At 31.5% G+C, this 17,134-nt stretch overlaps 1 protein-coding gene across 1 annotated transcript in view; it reads right to left on the bottom strand.

Annotated features, from left to right (window-relative positions):
- The window catches only part of LOC124369401 (E3 ubiquitin-protein ligase HUWE1-like), a 164,986-nt gene extending 148,056 nt beyond the window's left edge, over positions 1–16,930 (bottom strand). Inside the window, exons 1-2 of the mRNA XM_046827405.1 lie at positions 16,646–16,930; positions 940–1,038 (exon numbers count right to left, since the gene is read on the bottom strand). Of these exons, the coding sequence (XP_046683361.1) occupies positions 940–984 (45 nt within the window). The 5' untranslated portion in view covers positions 985–1,038; positions 16,646–16,930. The remainder of the gene's footprint in view (positions 1–939; positions 1,039–16,645) is intronic.
- Between the last annotated feature and the right edge of the window lie 204 nt (positions 16,931–17,134).

Below are 17,134 nucleotides of genomic sequence, written 5' to 3'. Positions count from 1 at the left end.
TGCTTATAGAAATACTTGTTTTATGTAGGAGTTATATACTGTCATGACAAGTTTTAGATTAACACTCCCCCTATTACATGTACAAAATGCTAATATAGAATTGGTTTATATTGTGAAAGAGACTATGTAACAACCAGGAAATCAGTTTGGATATTGATTTGTCTTGTGTTGTTTAACACATATTGACATTGAAGAGTATTTATTATAGATAACAACGATGCCTAGTATTGTGAGAAGTAGGTTCAAACTATAGCTGAGTTTATCTCTAAATGACTTTAATATTACTGTGTAAATGTAAAGTGCCATTAACATTTATAACTTGTATAATGGTTTGATTGCATGTCCTATTGCAAAACCTTTTGTTACTGTTGTTAACCTTAGATCCGGTAAATAGAAAGTTCTTCACTTGCGCCATAACAGGTTTTATACCTTTTGCAATTCCTGTTTTCAATTTAATTCGTGTTTTTACCTTGAATATACCTTTGGTGTAAAATATGTCTTGAAATTACGAAAAAATAAAAAGGTTTTCAATGACAGTAGAAAGAGATGTTCAGAAACAGCACATTGTGTCACTTGATACATTAACGAAAAATAATATTTTTTTTCATTTTATAGACTAAGTAACACATATATGCAGCACCTCAAAAAAGCTCAAAACATTTAAATAACATACAGATTTACATTGTCAGTACACTTAAATTTATTATAACGTACGTTTAACACAGTACTATTAAATTGTACCCTAATTGTGTATTTAATTTCCATACAGGTACAATATTTACAGACTATATATATATATATATATATATATAAAACACGTTATATTCTATCAATATTCATTTCAGTGGATCTAAGTGGTGAACTTATTACTAATTTAGGCCAAAGATTAAACTTAAGACTACACTAAATATAACATAAAAAGTCTATTTGGATACTTACAACTTCCGATGTGCTCTTTTTAATTCGACTTCTATCTATTTTCATGATTGTGATTTGTAAAAGCGGTTTTCAACGCAAATGATTAAATCTCAACATCATCTGAAACAAAACAGAGAAAATAAGCTTAATTTGTAGATATACTCATCCAGACTTGACACTATTCATATAAATCATTAGATTAAATATATATGATGTAAATATTATGATCTAAATCATATTCCAGAGGGTAAATTTAAGTTACCCCTTAATAACCATAACACTATTTGTTGTATTGATCTGTAAAAATCATTAAAAATATGTCAGCTGACTACCAAGTCACATACAAAATATTACAATATTTTAAAATTAGGACATTCTTCCTTAACGTATACAAAATAAAAGTAAAGGTAAAAGATTCTATGAGCAAGGTGAGAGAATGTCAATCAATTGAGGCAACCTTATGACAACATATGACATTGTCAAAAACACTGAAAACAGCCAATTCCTCCGACACGAACATGTTCACTTGAGTATAAATAGATTACAAAATACTAAAACAAGCTTACTTTCCTATTAGTTTGAGATATTATTGTTCTTATAGTAGTTGAATTGTTAGTTATTGGTTTTGAGATTCTATAGTTATTCAGTTATTGTTTAGTCGTATAGTTAGTAATTTTTTTTATTACTGAGAATGTTCATTTGTTTTTGGGACAATACAGAGTGGCCGAAAGATATACTAGTAAAATATCAACATAATATATCAGCAGGAGTCTGTGTTGTGTAATGTCATCAGTTCTAACCATAAAAGTCTCTTATCAACCAATTATAATGTCTAATCTAACGTCACAAGGCTAAAAAACTTGTAACAAATTATCCAGATAATTTTCACCTACTGTTTGTAAGTTTATGCTATGGACTTGCTATAACTAAAAAAGCTGTTCTGTACGCCTTTTACAAGAAATCAACTAACCCATTGTAGAATTACAATGTACAGTGAAATACAATGTTACATTGTTGAGTGAAACACTGAATTACTTCTAAGAACTGCAAATGCTACAATAAGGACAGTGTTTTCTCCAGACAAGAGTAGCTTATTCATGATGAGTGTACATGTTTCAGAAAGTTCCAAGAAATGATGCACAACATGCTGCCTATCATTAGTGTAGAACTTCACAGAATGAAAACTTGAGGCTAGTATGGATAATAAAGTGTTGGTAGAGATTTTCAAGGCGTGCTGGATTACAACAGTTGTGGAAGAATGTATAAATAGCTGATCAGTGCCTCTTATATGTGACGAGGGAAATTTGATCAAAATCGATTATGGACCTTCATCTAAGGGACTGAGGACAAAAGCTTGGCACATTCAGTAGAGCCTGTAAATAGCAGATGACCAATGTGCCCTTTAGGCTAAGGAGCTTGTCTTGCTGGCGGCATTCCAGTCAAGATAGGCAGGTGGTCTGAGTGGAAGGGTAAAGCGATAAATCGTAATATGTAATGGAAATACGAGCTAGACATAAAAATACCACAAGATTGCAATTAAGTTGCTCATTGTGATGGAAAAAGTGTTACAATCACAGAAACAATAATGTGTTATATACAAGAGGTGGAAAGAGACCCAACAATCCGAAAGAAACTTGGTAAATTTCCGACTTATATAGGAAATTTTAAGTCCTGGAATGTCTTATTATCTCTTAGAGAAAGAAATATGAATTAACATTAACATATACTTTAGCCAAACAGTCTAACCAGTAGTCATAACACTACTATAGTTTTCAATTTCTAGTAAATTCTAGATGGTTCTGGCATAAATGAGTATTAAAAGTGAGGATTCATCATAGTTTAAAATTTACAAACACAATGAATATATAAACAAATAATGAAACACAAGTTTGATAGGCTTATCACAAATGAATATTGAACTAGACAGGACATCGCGGCTGAAAGAAAACATCATCATTCCAAGTTGATTACTGTTCATTATTAAACCTGAGAACTTGATATACTAAATTTGTACAATTTTATTAGTACTAATTTTAGTTTTGTCCTTGTAATTATTGCAATTGCACTGACTTGTGCAAAATAAAACATAATTTCTTGTAGAAGCATTTCTTAAGATGTTATCTTTATTTTAAAAGTTTTCTAGAGGCTTAAATATGTTGTAAAATTGACACCTGCCATGTTTATTGTTGTAGAAACTGCAAACTATAAAGTTAATGTACAATCAGTAATATTACTAGTTTAACTCCAGGTATACCATTAAAGTGAATTATTTAATTCAATAAACACCTTAAGTGAATCAACAAATAATAGTTCTTAAATTGATCTTTATGGAGATGAATACCTTACTTATTTTTTAATTAAATGACTTAGATAATTAGATAGATTCTAACAAACTGTAAACATCCCTCAAGATAGAATCTAAGGGTAAAACCTCAATATCACATTGAGACACATAATTTAGCAGTGTATAATGACATACACTATAAAATGCTTTGATTCCATCAGTAATGCCAGGACTGATTTCTTTCTGTAATTAACGTTCTGTTGCTAATAAGGATTAAAAAAGTTAGACCGTTGCAGTAACAGATCTCCGCTGCCAAACCTGTGTTGCTCATTGTCATAAATGTTGTTACTTTCAACTTTAAAGAGTTAAAAGAGTATTATCTATATATTTTTCAAAAATATTTGACATGCCATTGATTGTAGTGAAATGGGCCTACAGCTTATTGCTTTTTCAGGGTTGTCCTTTTCTAAGACAGAAATAAATTTAAGAAATGTTACTGAAATCAATACTCCATTTAAAACTATTAAAGCAGGCCTACAGCTTAAAAAATATCATATAAGTACCACATACATAATATAATCCATTGAATATTTAAACTCCACACTGCCAACAGGTCTCAGAAAAAGGAAAAATAGTACAATTTTCACTCAGTATTATTAACTTAAGCATGGCAATTCTATTGATAAAAGAACTTTAAAAAACTAGCACAAATATATTGTAATCCTCCTTATATGGTTTCTTAACGAATAACCTGAGAACATTGAAACATACAACCTTGCAAAGCATTAACATGCAACTGGCTGACAACATATTTTACATTACAATAAACATTCAAGCCCACAAATTACGAATCAATAAAGTTCATACACAACTTTGCACCACTTAGTACTACAAAAATCAGGCATTAAGAATCTTTTAATTACTGGCATTGGCTGTTATTGAATGTTCTCTTCAAACTCTAAGTGGGTGGTGACCAATCCCACCAATCCCTCTATGGTAGTGGTGACTGGCTGTTCGCAAATTGGATAATTTTAAGTTAATTTGAAAATTAATAATACATATATATACAAAGTTTCATTTTTGATCTTTAGTTTTAACAAAAATGCTAAGTTGGGTGGTAATATAATTTAGATTAAAAACTTTGAATAGACATAATTTTTACGACACATCAAAGAAAGGCGATTACAGCTAAATAATACTATAATACTACATAGAGGAAACAATATAAAAAAGCAGTATACAGCTTGCATTAAATTTCATGAAGATCCCACATACAATAAAGATGATCTTAGGAGTGAATAGATCTCTCTGTAGCTCCACCACGAACATCAATGTTAACTATAGTTGTTAGAGAAATTAATAAGCAAAATTAAGCCATTTATAATCAAATCAAAACAAAAGTCACACTGCCCAGAAATATTAAAGTGCCAATTGATGGACATGACATAAATAAAGAATAAAATTGTTTTACAGAAATTACGTAGGTAATAGTGTAGCCTACAAATATTTAAAAGTGGCGTTTATTGAATTAAAATTTATAGGCTTTACTTTTAAAGGGATAATTACTTACTTTACATTATATATCAAAACAATACATTCAAGAGAACTTTACATTATGAATAAAAACAAAACGTTCATTAGAAATTGTTCAACGAGTAGCTGTGCAATTTTTGGTCATGTCCTATTTACAAGTTGCCAGTAAAGGAAGAAAGTCAACGAAGGTCAGTGTGCTGTAAATGTTTTACCACCATCTCTGAAACACCATTCCAGACGACCTTTAATAACCAGTACCAACATGTAACACGTGAACAATGTTGCCAATACGTAATCCATTTAAACAGTGTTTCTATTTACTTTGAGAGTCAACAAATCAAGTTTCCATTATACCAACTACCTACCACCTAAAGCCAAAGATGTAAAAAAACAACTAAAAACAGAAACACTATGATGTTTTCAACAACCCAACTGGTTCACTTGTGCTTCGTGTTTCCTATATGAGCTTTACACATTTCAATTTATTAAAATATTGTTTCTTACTTATTAGGATTCAAAATGTCCCAAGCATTAGAAATAGATTCTAAAATATTATTACTTTCAAATATAACAGAATAATAACATAAAGAAGACAGGCATCACTTTGGGCTTAATAGCAGAAAACAATTAGAACAAATTGTAACATGAGTCTAGGAAAGTTGACTTGGCAGTAAGTAAATAAAATGGTCTCAACATTGCATAATGACATTGCATGGTGGCATTGTATTGGTTAGTTTGTAGGCCTAAATTGCACAAACTAGAATTTAGTGTGTTCCAAATTCAGTAGTCATGGTAATTGATTTTTATATCTAAATTTGTTCATCATAATTGTAGGGTCAACCACATCACAATCGCAATGTGGATTTAATAAACACACAAAGCATCATGTGGTCCTATCTTGCAGGCAAATATTTAATTGTTTCAACTAACCACCACACCGCAAACAAGACTGTAACTTTTATTTTGTGGAATACTAATAATATCCAACAGACTGCTGGAAGTTTACAGCAGCCATATTTGAGATCGGAAGTTGACTGCAGTTATAGCAGCCACATTTGAGATTGGTATGTGATGTCAATATGATTATTTATAAACATGATAGCTCAGCATAACTAGAGAAACTGCTGATAATATTGACATCGATTTCGCTCACTTGGGTACAATTCCAAACTTTTAAAAAAGTGTTGGTGACGTTTTTGTCCCTAGGCCCATGGGTAATCAAGTACTAATGGATACTGACAGTCCTTGTGTCCAAATGAGTTTGACCCAGGTGCTGTGCCTAGTAATGGAAACTTGAGCTCAAAGTTGGGACAAGGGAATAATGTGAATTTTAAGTTCAGCTCCAATTCCCCCTCCCCCTGTAGCTTCGTTATATGTGGAATAGTATTGATAAACTACATGACATAAACAATACTAAAACAGCTCTAAATATAAAAGAGCTAATACAAGTAAAAGAGCTATAAATAGCATGAGAAAAATATGGATGTGTACTTGTATGTAGGAAAAATGAAAGGCGTTCACAGCAAATTGAGGCCCAAACACATTATCCGTTGTACATTTTACCATCAGATAGTTCAAAATGTTTCTGATTGCCCAAACCAGCAAGTTTCAAAGCAGAGACAAAAGTATAATAGTATCAGGCAGGAGGTTTTGGTCGTTGTTGATGGACTCTTGTTTTTGTAAGAGATTGTAATACTGATTGGGTACTATAAAGAAACCCTTTCAAAGGTCTTCCTTTCAATATCCAATTTACTTCAAGGACTAAAAAATTTTTGAAAATTAAAACTATTATTTGGGAGTGCCAATGGCCGAGCGGTCGGCCGAGCGAGTCGTTGGACTTTGGGTCTGAGTTAGAGATAGCACAGTTTCAGATCCCGTCTGTGACCGTTTCACTTTTTATCAGTACCATCGGCCTTGTACTGTATCAACTCTCCCCCTTATTCTGTTTGATAAGATCCTCAAACAGGCCAGTGGCCCATGAGGATGGACAGAATAAGGCTTAAAAGGGGATCGGTCTCTCCTTTTTTTATAAAAAAAATCTAAATAATAAACAAATCATTGCACAAGCCAAAATGTAATTACCAATAAATCTATAGTGTTTTAAAAGGGTGGACTATCCTTCAAACAAATATACCTCTAAAAGCTTCCTAAATATGAAATTAAAACTAATGAATTATACCTCATCTACTGGTTTCACATGGCTTTATTCTTGAAAAAATAAACACTTTATGGGTGGATAATTTAAATACACCAATCTTTCCCCAGATCTAAATTTAAAAAACTAACACATGAAACTTTAACACCGCAAAGACTTTGAGTCAGATTCGAGCACAATTGTATAATTACGTTGTTAATCCTTGTGCATAACTCAACCACAGATTTTCCCGTTGTACATAATGTCTGTTGATCAGTTAAAAAAACATCCACTAGGAGCTGCGAAAATAATATTATTTTTTGTTGGCCATCACCTGTTGCCGTCTGCTTTAAATTATTTGGTTTGTTAGGTTAAGAACTGTTACATTTTTAAGGCTATTAATTTAGGATAAACAGATTGTTTATACCTTAGCCATAAAACAAAATTGTTTCAAATTTTCTTGTTATTTACATGATTAAGCTTTTTTTATATAGACCAGAGGTATACCTAATTTGAGAAGTGTTGTTTCATATGTAAAACTTGAGTAAAAATTTGACATATAACTATTTGACTATATTATAGGCCTAATTTGAAAACTTAGCAAGGGATTTAATTAAATTTTTAGTGTTTTTACTCACATAAAAATGTACACTTTTCCTATAAATTTTTACATTTAACAATCAGTTATTATAGTACATATTAAGTGAGCTATTGTAAATGTTTTTATTACTTTGACAGTTAAATAATATGTATAAAAATAAGTATAAATATAGTTTAGCAAAACGGCTTTGATAATAATACAATAACAAACCAATATGAGGCAAGGTTTTTTCCTTGAAAAATTGTTAGTTTTCAAGTTTTAACAAATATTATTATATCTTTATTAATCAATGAAATAATTAAGTATTACATAATTTCAAAGATGAAAGAAAGGACTTTAAATTAAAATAATATTTTTAATATAATATTTCTGTGTATCAAATAGCCTATGTGTTGTGTGGCAAAACCTGAAAATCCATAAATTTGTGCAATTTAGTTCTGTATTTTTTTTTATATAGCACGTCAAACTCCAATCTGTTTAAATTATGTAAAAGAAGTGACGGAGGAAGTAATAGAAGACAAATTGAGACCAGGAGCAAACCACTGGAATGCAGTCATAGTTTTAAATGTAAGGATAACCGACTAGTGTAATTTTCTTCACATTTTCACTCACATCGGCAAAAACCCAAATAAGTCAGGTATATGAAACATAATGTTTCAGTTTGGAAGGAAAAATACATCAATTTTTAAGAACGTTGAGTGGTACAGTTTGAAATGTTATTACTCTCAAAAACCAGAAACTAAAGAAAGAACAGCTGTTTCTGAGCCTACAACAATATTAAGAGGTGTTTATGAAATAAAAACTGTTAATGTGACTAATCAGCAGGAAAGTAACGTGTGATGAGTTCTTTCTCACAGTATGCCAGAGAAAACCACAAAAGAACACAAAGAAAGCTGCTATTTCTTACATAAGTAATCCCAATGCCTAACAACATGTCATAATGAACGTTATTCAACAAATTATTTAGTTGAAAAAACCAATTACATCAAAAGTGAACATTTCACCAATAAGTTTTAGTCAGTTGGGATGATGGGAAGAAGAAAATGCTATAGGATGAGGCATACCATTGCCAGCCTGGCCGTTTGGCTTTACTAATTTATTTATTAATAATGTAAAGATATCTCAATTAATGATTTTAATAATAATGTTATTGCAAGAAACTAGTCTTCTATACTCATGTGAAGTTTAAACAATATACATCAGGTCTACATGTATTACACAACTGCTTTTTGCCACAATCAAAGCTTGCAATGATATGTCCCATATTATAGTTACATTTTTCTTCAATAAATTAGTTTTAGATTGGTAGAACAATAAATTACAATATAAACTTTTTAAATAAACGCCCTATTACATTACAAGAGCTTTATCACACCATTATTAAAAAGTTCTTCTGTAGACGGTTCATAACAGACTTTGGACATCTGTTTCTAATCGTCACTAACAACTAGGTAGCTTTTATACCGCTAGATGCCAAATTTCAAAATGAAAAGTTTGATGTTACTTGATACAATCACAACTTGATAATAAAATTTAAAAATAACAAAATACTAGTGACTAGTCAAAACTAGTTGTTTGACTTTATAGAAATACCGCAACCGTATTTGCAATGGATGTCTTTCTTCGGACATAAGAGAAATAAACAGATGCTCTAGTTAGGACAGAAATTCTGAACGCAGTGATGTAGCAAACATTTACCTGGATAAAATTTCCTGCGTCAAAAGTAGAATATAAAATCCTGTCATTTTGCATTTTGCAAGTAGGCGAACAGAAACGGTAATTCAGCATTCTCTTCATAATTTCAGTGTGTACTAAATATGCATTATTATTCAATAAACAATATATCAAAATAAACTGTGGAACATCCCATTTATTCTTATATAGAATTTGCTCTATTAACCCTTTGAACACCGATATAAATTTAGTATTTTTTTAGATTACGCTCATTTAACCCTTTTACTGCCGACGTCCGACATATCGGACGTCGGCATTTTTGCCGAAAACGCCAACGTCCGATATGTCGGACGTCTGTTTTTTTTTATTGTTACTGGCTACTGTTATGTTCAAATGCCGAAATATTCAGTATTTTGGTTGTTTAGGAGGAAAGGATAATGAAAGAAGCCATTTGAAGAACTTTGGATTTCTATTTTCGTCGTCTTTGACTAGAATTGACGAACTACCTAGACAGCTGTCAAAACCAGATGATCGGGTTAGATTACTGAAATCTTCGTTCATTGTTGTTGTTTACAATGTTATCGAAAGTTTTTTGAAGTGTTTTACTTTTGTTGATCAAGGATAAAATGAGTAAAAGAGTTACATCTAACTCTCCTGTGAGTGAGGGAACAATAATTAACAGTCTAATCGATGGTGGTGTACAAGTGCAAGACGAACTGAGTGACAATTTTCCTTCAGAATTTGTCAGATTCAGATGCCGAGAACGATTCTGATATTAGTGTTAGGGCTATTGATGACAATCAAAGTGATGTGGATGACACTGATGACGATCCTGACTTTATCTTACCATCAGATAATGAGGAGTTATTAGATAGTGAGGGGGATGTGGCACAGATAAGTTTACCTTCAACTTCCACTGGTAGGCCTAGAGGAGGCCTACCAGTTTTGGGAAAATCCTCATAGTGCAGCTATGTTTCAAGGTAGCACCTTCAAAATTTGGTATATGTTCTAAGCAATTGCTCTAGTTTATAATGATATCATGCTCAAAATTTTAGTATAATTTTAAAAATAAATTATCAGATGCCAAACACAATTTTTATTTTTTTATTTATTTTTTATTTACATAATTTTTAAAATTAAATAATGAGTTTGTTTCAAATTAAAATTTCTTTTTATTACTTGAAAAACAGCATTTAAATACGAGTAAATAAAGTAAAAATTAATGCAAATCTAATGAAAAATAAAAAAGATACAGCATTTTTTGTAAATGAATGCACAACAGCGATTTTCCCCCTTGGCAATTTTGACTGGTACGATAAAAAAATGGCCGGCAGTAAAAGGGTTAAGGTGAAAAAATGATAATGAAAATTCCTTAAAGCTATTTTTTTTTATTCATTCCTAATGACTAATAACACACAACAAAAATTTAAATTTTACAATAATGTAATAATTGCATTAAAATAATCACATTTTTTCATAATAATGGAATATTTCAATAAAAATCAAATAATTCAAGTTACAGAGTAATCAAATAGGCCTACATGTGATGAAAAATATTAAAACTATGTACAAGGATAAGAAAACAAATCAAGTGTAATATGCTGATCTTGATTAGTTTATAAGTTCATAATAAGCACTAGAAAACGTAGCATTCAAAACTTTAGCAACAAAATCGTCATAATCAGAATCGTCTGGGTGATGAGCCTTAATTACACAACAGAAAAGAAACAATAAAAACTTGATTATAACACCTAAAAAATTGTAATAAAAACTTTTTAAAACTGTTTGTATAAGGAATGACAACGCAAGAACACTTCCCAAAGTTAAGTGTAAGAAAGGGCCATGAGGCCCTAACTTTGCCTGTTGAAATAAAGGAATTTTCATTTCATTTTCATTTCAAAGGCACAATGCGTGCTCCACTGACAGTCGGTAATGGCGGATAGTATTGTCATCGGCGTACAGAAGGGAGTGGGAGAACAGCTGCCGGCAAAAAAACAATTTATTGTTAACCTACTGCGGCCAGCTGACAGCTGCAACTGGATTATTTGGTCAAGCCAGTACATTACTTAGTATTGTGGCTTATATATTGAGCTTATAAATTTCAAAAACAGTAATAAAATATATTTTTATCGATCGGCGGATTATTTCGTCTTCGGCGTTATAAGACCTAACAACATCGCGGATTATTCCGTCTACGGCGTGCTAAGGGTTAAATCTGATTTTCAACAGCAAAAGTTTGATTAAAAAAAGATGACTGCAAAACTAGTGACTAGCCGTTTAACATTGGGGAAACATTTTTAAGCAATTAGTCACCAGCCGTTGATAGATCCAGAGTTAAAATGGAAGTAGAACCTATCATTAATGCCTCAGATCAAACTAAGAGACAGCTACGCTTGTACTTTGATATAGCCCTTTATCTTGACAAAAGACAAAAAACATCCACTACAACAGAAATGATTTGTAGGTTGGTTAAGGCTTCAGGAAAATGATCATATTATACACCTACTATTATACACCACCAACGCGATTTTTCAAATGTGAATCGCAACTGTGAAACGTGTACCTTAATTAACATTATTATGAAAAATTACCCGAAGAATTATATCACCAATAATTGCATAGCCAAGGTGGTTGCGGGCAGCCACTACTTTTATTTCAAATACTACTACATATTAATAGTTTCTTGTACAACTATAGATTGAATGTAATCAAGTATTGTTATAAATACATTAGTTGTTACAGTCAATGATTCTTGTTCAATACTTGTTCTTTGAGTCCCCAGTATCTCTGGCTATAGTACTTTATGCATTGTACTGCTATTATGGATTAAGGGCCATTCCATATGAAATCAACTAATTTGGACCATAACCTCCTACATGTTTATAATTTTGGATTTACTGATAGTACCCACCAAGAATAATAAAAATCCAAAATGTAAGATTTAAAAATCAATTACTTCCTAAATTATCAATACCTATAAATAAGAAAAAGTCAAAAGGTTTACAATGTTATAGTATTTTTTTATTATAGAGTCTAAAAAGTTTAAATTTCAGCAATTTCCTTCAACTTTAAGATAATTTTAATTTGACGTTGGCTTGTTAGAAAAATCTAGCAAACTTCCTATTTGACTTTCTTGTAAAAATGGTATATCAGTGGCGTAATAATCTGTTACATCTATGCCAAATTTCATCATGGGATCCTAGACACTGAAACACACTGTTTAATAATTAAACTCCAGTACCCTAATATCATTTTCAAATGCTCTTTATTTATCTATTAATCTACAAAATTAAACTTGTTTGTCTGATGAAAAATAAATATTACTTATGTTGAGCTTCATTAATACATGAAAAATGCAGTGCATGTAAAATATCAAAAATAAATTATTAGAACAGAGTGATTACTGTACCTTTTGTTAAATTTATACAAATATATCGAAATATAAGTTAACCCTTCCCACGCGGAATTTATCTTTCAATTTTGACTCATAACGCGTAATTAAATTTAAAATTTGTTTTACATGTTACCAACTCTAATTTTTTTTAGTTAGTGGTGGCTATTAGAAATAAAAAATAATACAATATCACAAAATAATCAGACCCCTATATTTTTTAACAAATTTTACAAAAAATTGACAAAACAACCTTTTTACTTGAATTTCTAAAAATATTTTCAATAAGGTAAAATTAATATTTTTTACAAAAAACTAAAGAACTAAATTGAAACATGTTTACAAACATGGAACACGAACAGTAAATAAGGAAATATGGCAAAACAGCGTTAAACACTAAAATATGCCGTGCCGGGATATATCCGTTTACCGCGTAATGGTTCGCCGCAGACTGAGGCTAAATCAGCCACGAGGGACAAAGCCACGCCCCCCCCACCACTGCGACGCGCCAATGAGGTTCAAACTGTAACATCTGCTTTTCGGAACAAGTATTCAACACTCCCTTGAACTCTAGCGGATTCCACGGCAACTACAATCTATTAAATAACACAAAATAGACTTTGAAGGATATATCCGTTTACCGCGTTTCGGTCAAAATTAGGCCTAACGGATATATCCGTTTGCCGCGTGGGAAGGGTTAAGTTTCCTTCCACTGCTTAGTACAAATCTTATTGTACGATCTATTTAAACAGTAATTACACAAGCATACATTCATTATTGCAATGTTGTATGTCACACTACAGCTGAAGAAAATGACACCCATTTAAACTGAATAATGAGAATAATTATTCAACGGTTATTTAATTCCGTTTATTTCAACGGAATTAACTTCAACGGTTAATTAGAATATACTAGCATTTAAAAGTACCAAACAAAGTCTTTTAAAAAAATGTTTACTTCTTCACATCTTGTAAAGTAGGAAAGGCCTACTTGATATAAAGAACAAAATTTTGGATTTTTAATATTATTGATAGGACGGTATGTACTATAATTTAAACAAAACATTTAAAAATCCAAGAGGTCATGCATGATTTGGGCCATTGATTTATTTTACATGGAATGTCATAAAGTTGGTGCTTTGGTATTATCCAAATTTTTTTAAGTTTCACTTACCAAAGACCTTGAAAAACTACATAAGAACAGACTTTATTTGACTTATTGTAAAAATTACATGCCATTATGACGGTCGGTTCTTGTTTTCTGCCTCCCACAAGGAAGAGATATCAACAAGAAGGAGGCTACTCTATCCCTATCTACCATTTTGTATTATATTAGGTTATATGAGTAGGTAAATAAATATGTATAGAACGAGAACTTTACTGGCACGCATTAATTCCTTTTAGGAGGAAGACGAGAACAGATTGTTATAATAACATGCAATTTTCGAAGTGGGTCAAAAAAGTTAGGTTTTTCTAATAATCTACTTTTTTTAGGGACACAGTAAGAAAAACTTCCAAAATAGTGGCCTCTGATTAATACTTAAGTATTATAAAGTTTTCTTTTTTTAAATTGCTTTATTATTAAAGTGCCAACCAAGCTGAGTTTACTATTATGAAGGATCTTTTAAGAAAATAACGACAACATAGAGGTTGCTCAGAACAAACAATAGGCTACATTACTTTACGTAAGCCTATATCTAGGCTTTACGTAAACTCAATAACATTTTATGGTAATTCTGAGCTATTGCTGGATCAACTTTAATTTCATTTATACTCTTGCAACAGCTTTCTAGTACCTAAATCATGGTAAGGAAATAATAACCAATAAGAACTAGACACTGTAAACAAGAATTAATGCTGCAGCAAGCCATACGCGAGGCTAAGCTCACACACCACTCCTTATAGCAATAGCCGCCTAGACATGTCCACAGGTAATTATTCATTATCCCTATGGCGTTAACTATACTATGTTTAAATGAGCAGTGCAAGCTGGAATTGAGTTTTTTATAAAGTAATCTGATCTCTAGCATTAATGTTTGACGTGTTTTTAAGTCACCACATATACAGTATGCATAGGACACTTGAAGATAAAAAAAACTTGAGCTTGCACACCTAACCCATGATCACTTGGATGTCCTTAACACATGTGCTACATAAAACATATTACTGTTACAGCTAATCATTACATAAAGGACACTGACTCAGTATCCACTACAGACCGAAGAAAGAAATAGACTGGACATTCTCATATAAGGGCCATTACGGAAATTGAATCCGAACCACACCCCCTTATTGGTGAAATCGTTGAACCGATGATTCAGTTTTTATTTATTGTGTTACATTAACACTGCCATAAAGCATAGATACAGATATAATTCAATTCTAAAAATTTTATACTCTTATACAAAAGTAAATTGGTGAATGATAAACATTTTAGAAAGTTTGTCTTGCTCTTATAATTATATAGACATTAATAACGACACTTTTCTTAACTAAAAACATCAAAAAGTTTGTCTGCGAGAATGTTCACTTATACAAACATTATTGAAGTATACATAATATTAGTTTGCGGTATAGAAATAGTGAGGCATGAAGCTTTGGGAATGAACCATGCATTTCTTCTGCACTCCTTATTGGTGAAATTGCTCTGACTTTACTTCAATTGGAGCTCACCTTTCTGTCTATTTCTTTCTATTGTCTGTCATGGGAATCTTAACTACATCATTGAGCTAGTTTGCCGACAGCATAACGCCACACTGTATGCAGATAATGCAGACCATGCCGTGTGGACTTATGATGACTTGATAAAGAATCAATTCACGTTGGCGATGCCTTGTTTTATTTCTTTACCTTGTTATATTAGAAAGCTTATTTACAAAAATAAACCACATTGAAGCTGATCCAGTAAAAACTCTGAGTTACATATTTTACTAATTTTGCTTAGCCTACTTTATTCTGCCATTCCCCTTCTGTTAAAATTACAACATGTTTTTAGAACGAAATTTTACTTAAAAAGCTCACTGAATAATGTTCCAATCATTATTAACTATTGCTAACCCTACACTGGCCTTATACTGTAATTATTGCTACTAAAAATTTGGATTTATCTTGCACTTGAACTATGCTTGCAGTAGCCTACCATTAGTCTAAGAATATAAAACGGACATTATCATTCTACTTTCAAATTAAAAATTAAGATTCATGAAATGAGCTAATACCATAGTGGCCTCATTAAAACTTTCCACTAGGCCTGATATTCAATACTTACAAGACAAGCCTACTATTTTATATATCAAGTATCATACGCCTATTGTAAACCCACAGTTATGCAAAATGTACCAAACAACCTCAATTATAATTTATCTTGACTACTAGGCTTACTTATAAATAAGAGCATCATACATGTATCTAAGAACAAATCCATTATTTTCAGTAAAACCAGTAATAAATGGCTATCAACTCTTAAACTAGATCTGATATTTACAGTACACACACTTCATAATTAAGACATGCCAATATAGCCTATGTGTTATAGACAACTAAACATTTATTTTTTTAATATACACCATTGTTCAAAATGGCCAACTAGGTCTAGACCTAGGCCTAGTTCTATATAGCTGATTGATATAAGGTAGTTGTAGCCCTGTAAGAAGACAATTTCCTTTTCTGGTTCAAGATATGGTTTAAGCAAAACTTGCTCTAAAATGTGAAACTAGACAATCAGAACATGTTCCTTCAGTTATGTTAAAATAACTAAATAGACAAACTGTAGATAGGCTTAGGCATATAAGTTACTTGAACAAGTTTTAGTATTAAACTAGCATATTGTCAATGAAATATAGAATTATCTGAACTTGACTGACCTTACCAAGTTAAGTATAAATCTCTCAGAAAGAACTAAACCGAACTGTTACTTAAATGACACTCTGTGACCACATACATACTCCTGCTAACATGACACTAAGCTTAACCAATCCCTTCCAATATTTCATTGGCGCAATTAGGCTATTAAATTTGTGACCTGACTTGATATTCAGTATTATTGTTTATCTAAATAAGTAATACGCATTATAAATTAAAAACTAGAATGTACAAAGAACGGAAGTCTTACCTAAAACAATCCAAAGTGATTATTGCAATTTGTTATTCGGGATACTGAGGTGAAGACGCCATTTTATATTTTAAGTCATCCTTATTGGAGCTCAAGTACACTGCACGGTTAAACGTTAATAATATTTTGAATTATTACAAAAGGAATGAACAGTTAACAACACAGACTTAAGCACTTGTCACAGAAATCCTAACGAATTGTAATAATAACACTAAAAACCGTTCAACACCATAACAACCGCCGCCATTCCACAACTAGACTGTAGAGTTTTGACCACTACCACTTAAATCAAAAGGTGACTTGTAATCTAGGATCAGTGTTCGCGAAACTCAAAGACAACGTAATACTTCCAGTACATTCTTAAATTAGAGGTTTGAACGTCTTTGACTACGCAAAAATAAATTAACTCATACTTAATTAAAGATTTTAGCAACAAAACGCATGAGTTTTCTTTAAAAATCCGTAACTTATTACAACTATTGACACAAC

This window comes from Homalodisca vitripennis, chromosome X, assembly GCF_021130785.1.
Source record: "Homalodisca vitripennis isolate AUS2020 chromosome X, UT_GWSS_2.1, whole genome shotgun sequence".
In the NCBI taxonomy this organism is placed as follows: Eukaryota; Metazoa; Arthropoda; class Insecta; order Hemiptera; family Cicadellidae; genus Homalodisca; species Homalodisca vitripennis.
The sequence above is the reverse complement of the archived record's forward strand: the minus strand, read 5'-3'. Positions and strand labels throughout refer to the sequence as shown.